General features: G+C 40.1%; 1 protein-coding gene across 1 annotated transcript; it reads right to left on the bottom strand.

The window, feature by feature from the left end:
- Positions 1–1,055: 1,055 nt before the first annotated feature.
- LOC118388298 (uncharacterized) lies at positions 1,056–4,955 on the bottom strand. Its single transcript, XM_035777241.2, has 5 exons — positions 4,740–4,955; positions 3,773–4,031; positions 3,142–3,600; positions 2,616–2,736; positions 1,056–2,241 (listed from the first exon to the last, which is right to left on the bottom strand). The coding sequence occupies exons 1-5, from the start codon at positions 4,940–4,942 to the stop codon at positions 1,610–1,612; spliced, it is 1,674 nt and encodes a 557-aa protein (XP_035633134.2). The 5' UTR covers positions 4,943–4,955; the 3' UTR covers positions 1,056–1,609.
- Positions 4,956–6,450: the final 1,495 nt, after the last annotated feature.

Here is a 6,450-nt window from a genome sequence, read left to right as displayed (position 1 = left end):
ATACTGTACCTAGTGTGCTGATCACACCCCTATTTGAGCCTACTTGTTGGAGACCTGAATCAAATTTCAATGTAATGGACGCAGCTGGCTGATGAATGTCGTCTGTTGTGTGTGAGCTCTTTGCAATAATGAAAAGGGAGTTTAGGCCTCTGATTCGCACAATGGGCAGTACTACTACTATGTGCTCCATTCACTGCTATGTCAGTGGGGAGCCCAGCAGGCCTACAGCTCAAGCAGGTAACATATAGATGTAGGATATTAATTTGATCACTCTTTTGTTTGTGAGAAAAGGCAAACCTGTAGTGTATTTAAGCAATAAGGCCCGAGGGGGTGTGGTATATGGCCAATATACCACAGCTAATGGCTGTTCTTATTACGCAAAGCGGAGTGCCTGGATACAGCCCTTAGCCGTGGTATATTGGCCATATACCACAAACCCCTGAGGTGCCTTATTGCTATCATAAAGTGGTTAACAACATAATTAGAGCAGCAAAAATAAAGGTTTTGTCATACCCGTGGTATACAGTCTGATATACCACATATTTCAGCCAATCAGCATTCAGGGCTTGAACCACCCAGTTTATAATTTAGTTTTAAACAGGTTTCTAAAGTTTGTAATTTTCACTTTGACATTTCAGACTTGAATTTGACCTAACGAAAAATGTATCAACCTCAGCAAAATGTCCATTCATTATAATCCACATAATAATTCACATTTCCTGTTGCTGCAAGATTATTTTCCTGCTGTAGCAAACTGGCTCAAATTAAGATGCTACATCTGTAGTGTTGACACCTACAAACAACTCTATTCACCAGAGGTTCAGATACCTTATTATATGGTATAATGTCCTCTAAAGGTTAAAATATGTACTTCTCAGTTTCATTTATTTGATTGTGGTATTATGTTATGATCACCAGTTTGTTAATCAGAGTTGGGTGTAATGATAGTATTGTGTATTTTTGTATTTATTATGGATCCCCATAAGCTGCTGCCAATGTATCTTGTATTGCACTTAAGGATGCTTTATGCACAGTTGTAGGAAACAGTCACATAATTACATGTTTGTATTGTTGCTTTATTAAGATGACATTAGATACATTTCTTAGGGGCGGCAGGAAGCCTAGCGGTTAGAGCGTTGGACTAGTAACTAAAGGTGGCAAGATCAAATCCCAGAGCTGACAAGGTAAAAATCTGTCATTCTGCACCTGAACAAGGCAGTTAACCCACTGTTCCTCGGCCATAAAAAAAATAAGAATTTGTTCTTAACTGACTTGCCTAGTTAAGTAAAATTATTGTGGTTACAAAGCTATTTTATAACTATGGATAATATTAACAAGTGATTAGAAAACAATGAATTTATGTACAACCGGGATGGGCAACTCCAGTCCTCGGCGGGGCCTGATTGGTGTCACTCTTTCCCCCCATCCCTAGCTAACACACCTGATGAAACTAATTGTATTATAAACCGAAGATCATGATTAGTTGAACATTGGAGTCAGGTTTGTTAGCTGAGACTGGGGCAAAAGTGTGACACCAATTAGGCCCTTGAGGACTGGAGATAACCATCCCTCGTGTACAACCTTTCAGTTTCTAGTTTTAGACATCTAGCTATGTTGAATGTATCTCAATGACTAGTTTATACCTTGTTGGTGCCCTGGAGGTTTGCAGCCATGCTGCTAATTGTACATGTATAAGAACAGTCAATAGAATGAACTTCGCTTGCATAGAAGGTAGCTTATTGACCAGAGAGACCAGAACAAAGCACAAGAAGGCTAGGAGCCCTATGTAGGGGAAAGGAGGGGAGACTGTTAACCAAAGAGCACAGATCAGGACCTGTATGAGAGTGAAAGCCAGAACACTGAGTCTCTGCTGTGGAAGCCCAAACCATTTCATGACATTACTGCCTGGAAGTGTAGCCCTGAAGGCCATCAACACCACTATTGTTTTCCCCAGAACACAAGAGATGCAGAGAACGAAGGTGATCCCAAACGCTGTGTGACGCAGCATACAGGACCACTCAGAGGGCCGGCCAATGGCGGTGAGAGGTGAGAGAGAACACAGAGTCTGTGTGATGAGCAGCAGGAAGCTCAGCTTTCTGTTGGCTCTGAGGACAGGGGTGTCTCTGTGAGATCTACTGGTGTAGATCATAAGCCAGAACAGAGCCGTCACCACAAGTCCTTCTTCCACCCAGCCACACTGATGGCTGCTCTGCAGGATATGTGGGATATAGTTACTAGCATCTGGTAAAGAAACACAGCATTTAGAACAATGCGAGGATTTTACACTGTCAATAAGCAAAACATCAAAAAGGCGACATTGTAGACTGAATAGATCATTGATTATCTTTAATATGATTTGTGGTATTTAGGGTAATATTACACTGACTTAAAATGCTGCACAATTCATTTTATACCTTGGCTTTCGTGTCCTGATATACATTTTTTAATTTCAGTGTGATTTTCACGCTACATGTTAGGTTGAATGAAATTATTCAAAATAGATTATTTATATACAATTTGCGGTTCATGATTTGTTACAAAAACGCAACCATTATTATAGAGGAGGAAGAGGAAGTCAACATTATATCAGTCACAAGTGGATTTTTTTTCCTCACCATTTTTCTGTCCATGTTCTCTGTCCGTCGTCACTTTTAGGTTGAAACAACGTGATACTACTGTGTTAGCATCACTCCATCTGCCCAGCGGAGATATATTTATGCACACCGCCTTTGGTAGCTGTCAGTGGAATACTACAATAGTTACTACAACATAGACACACACAATGCACTTAGACATACAATCTGTATGTATATGGGGAGGAAGGTAGCCTAGTGGTTAGAACGTTGGACTTGTAACCAAAAGGTTGCTAGATTGAATCACAGAGCTGACAAGGTACAAATCTGTTGTTCTGCCCCTGAACAAGGGAGTTAACCCACTGCTCCCCGGTAGGCCGTCATTGAAAATAAGAATTTGTTCTTAATTAACTGACTTGCCTAGTTAAATAAATGTAATACAAAAATATGGGAGAAAAACATTTTTTTTTTTTTTTTTTTTGGGGGATCTGCCACTTTTCATTTTCCCCTCATTGCATCGGCCTTCATAAATAGTACAATAATCACAAAATTACAAGTTAACAAGTACCTGGTTTGGTGTCAACACAGCATATTTTATACAGTCAGACTCAGTATGACTGTCGCTGCATTGCTTTCTCATGTCAGCTGCCGTTGTCAATGCACACATGACCCTATGGACCTGGAACCATGCTCGGCCCTCAGGGAGAGGGGAGCACAGCCACTGCTGAGCAGCCAGGCTCCAGTCACAGATAAAGGAACTCTGTGATCCATCCGAGGGTATCAGATTTAGTAAGAACTCAGTCAGGCCGGGGAGAACAAACCCCTTCACTTCATGTAAGGGAACCTGACTCTCAGCTTTACCCTCCGGTATGCATGTCCCACAGACAACATCCACTCTGCTCCAGCATGTCAGGGGCAGCATCGGGGCTAGGTTCTGGGCACAGTGACTGGACTCTGCTCTGAGGAGAATGGCTCTGGGGTTAACATCTCTGTCTCTCAGACATGCACAAGTACATATGTGGATCATCTATGCACAAGGACAGAAAGGAGAACAACATACACATATTATATCATTATTGACTTACATGACTAATGTCGGTTATTACATGTTAAAACTTGCATTACTCAACAAATCATTCTGTAGGAGGTAGGGCTGCACAATATGTACTGCTGGGTATCACGCTCCCTGTCGGTCTCACCTGTAGCCAGTGTGAGGAGCTGCCGAGACCAGAGGAGGAGTGTCCCACCAGCGCCAGCACCCTGCTGCGGCTGCAGCTCCGCAGTCCTGTCGGCTCTCTCTGCTCCCCTCCTTTCAAAGCCTCCAGAACGGCTCGCAGCAGGTTGTTGCTCCCACAGATGGAATAGAGGTTGTAGCCCAGAGTCACAGCCGGTAGAAGTTCAGAGTTTCTGTTGATCTCCTCTCTAGTGAATAGCACCATCCAGTCCTCTTGAATTGTGCTGGAGAATAAAAAAAGCATAAGATATTTTCACATAGCTGTACATAAACCCCCTACCCCCCCTTCAAAATATTTTGAACAATTTGGAAGACAGTAGGATCCTCCTCCAAAAACCTACATTTAACAAATCAATATGAATGTCTGGTGCTACATCTGTTCATTTAATACAGCTGTAACCTGCGTATAACAATTCAAGATGAGTGCAGTTTAGTTGTGTACATTTAGTCCTCAACGACAGAGAGAGAGAGAGAGAGAGAGAGAGACAGAGAGAGAGAGAGAGAGAGAGATATCTGGAGTGACTTCGGGAGAAACTAGTACATTGCTCCGGCATCCTGTGGAGTTTCCCATCAGGTTGTTTAATTGCCTTTTAGATGTCCCATGATATGTCATTTAGAGTCCAATCATTTGATCTCAGTTTCCCACAGAGACAATTACAACAATTACAAAATCAGTGCTGATTAAACAACCAGTGACATTTAAATCCAGGTTCTCCATATCTTACAATATAATGTTATAATAAGTAGTTATATATGTGCATTACGGACAAAAATAAATTGTATTTAGGAATCGTCGAAAACATATATTTAATGTTGCTAGAGAGAGAAATTGTTAGTGCTGAAAAGAGATGGTCGAATTTGCAAAATAAAATGACATTAGTAAAAAAAAGAAAAAAATTCTCCAATAATTACAATTCCATTTGTATACTCACCGTTCATATTTCATAAACGGATTCATTCTACAGTGAGTGAGAGCGTCTCCAGCGGAGTTGTTTAAAGTGAAACCTCTTGTCTCCCCATCCTCTCTAGTGTGTGGTAGCTCAGTGCTCGGGTCCAGAGTCAGACAGAGTCTTCTGCAGTAGGGAGTCACTGCCCCGGTGAACAGAGCTAACAAGACAAGTGTGACTGGTCTCATCTCAGAGCCTCGCCTTGGCACAGTCACCATCCTGGAGAGTCTCTGTGTTTTATAGCCTCCTGTCTCCCACCCGGCTGTAAGGGGCTATTCAATTGGGGACAGACTGAGAAGCAAACACAATTGTTGCGTAAGATCCAGAACTTAGGAGAGCAAACAACATGACATCTAATTTCCCTTTATTTACCACAGTAATTGTTTATCTTTTTTAAGAGAGGTTTTCCCATTCCCACTCTCACTGTGTGTCCTAATTTAATAACAGCCCTTTCCATTCTAGTGTACACAGTACGATGAGTTATTATCTAAGTTATTTGTTATTAGATTACCTTTAATTTATTTCAACATCTATCTGAAATGGGTCACACTGGTTTCCAGTTACAGATAGATATCATTCACGAAGCCTAGCATGTCAGCTGCAAAAATAGACCCTGATTCTATGACATCTATCTGCCAAAGTATGTCATCTGCCATATTATGACATCTATCTGCCATAATATGTATCTATCTATCATATTATGACATCTATCTGCCATATTATGACATCTATCTACCACATTATGACATCTATCTGCCATATTATGACATCTATCTGCAGTATTATGACATCTCTCTGCCAAATTATGACATCTATCTGCCATATTATGTATCTATCTGCCAAATTATGACATCTATCTGCCATAATATGTATCTATCTATCATATTATGACATCTATCTATCACATTATGACATCTATCTACCACATTATGACATCTCTCTGCCAAATTATGACATCTATCTGCCATATTATGACATCTATCTGCCACATTATGACATCTATCTGCCATATTATGACATCTATCTGCCAAATTATGTATCTATCTGCCAAATTATGACATCTATCTGCCAAATTATGACATCTATCTATCATATTATGACATCTATCTACCACATTATGACATCTATCTGCCATAATATGTATCTATCTGCCAAATTATGACATCTATCTGCCACATTATGACTTCTATCTACCACATTATGACATCTATCTACCACATTATGACATCTATCTACCACATTATGACATCTATCTGCCATATTATGACATCTATCTGCCACATTATGACTTATATCTACCACATTATGACATCTATCTGCCAGAGTATGTAATCTGCCATATTATGACATCTATCTACCACATTATGACATCTATCTGCCAAATTATGACATATATCTGCCATAATATGTATCTATCTGCCATATTATGACATCTATCTGCCATAATATGTATCTATCTACCACATTATGACATCTATCTGCCATATTATGACATCTATCTGCCATATTATGACATCTATCTGCCACATTATGACTTATATCTACCACATTATGACATCTATCTGCCATATTATGGCATCTATCTGCCATATTATGACATCTATCTGCCATAATATGTCATCTGCCATATTATGACATCTATCTGCCATATTATGACATCTATCTGCAGTATTATGACATCTATCTACCACATTAT

Source organism: Oncorhynchus keta, chromosome 1, assembly GCF_023373465.1.
Source record: "Oncorhynchus keta strain PuntledgeMale-10-30-2019 chromosome 1, Oket_V2, whole genome shotgun sequence".
NCBI classification, from domain to species: domain Eukaryota; kingdom Metazoa; phylum Chordata; class Actinopteri; order Salmoniformes; family Salmonidae; genus Oncorhynchus; species Oncorhynchus keta.
Note: the sequence above shows the minus strand (reverse complement) of the source record. Positions and strands in the feature narration are given on the sequence as shown.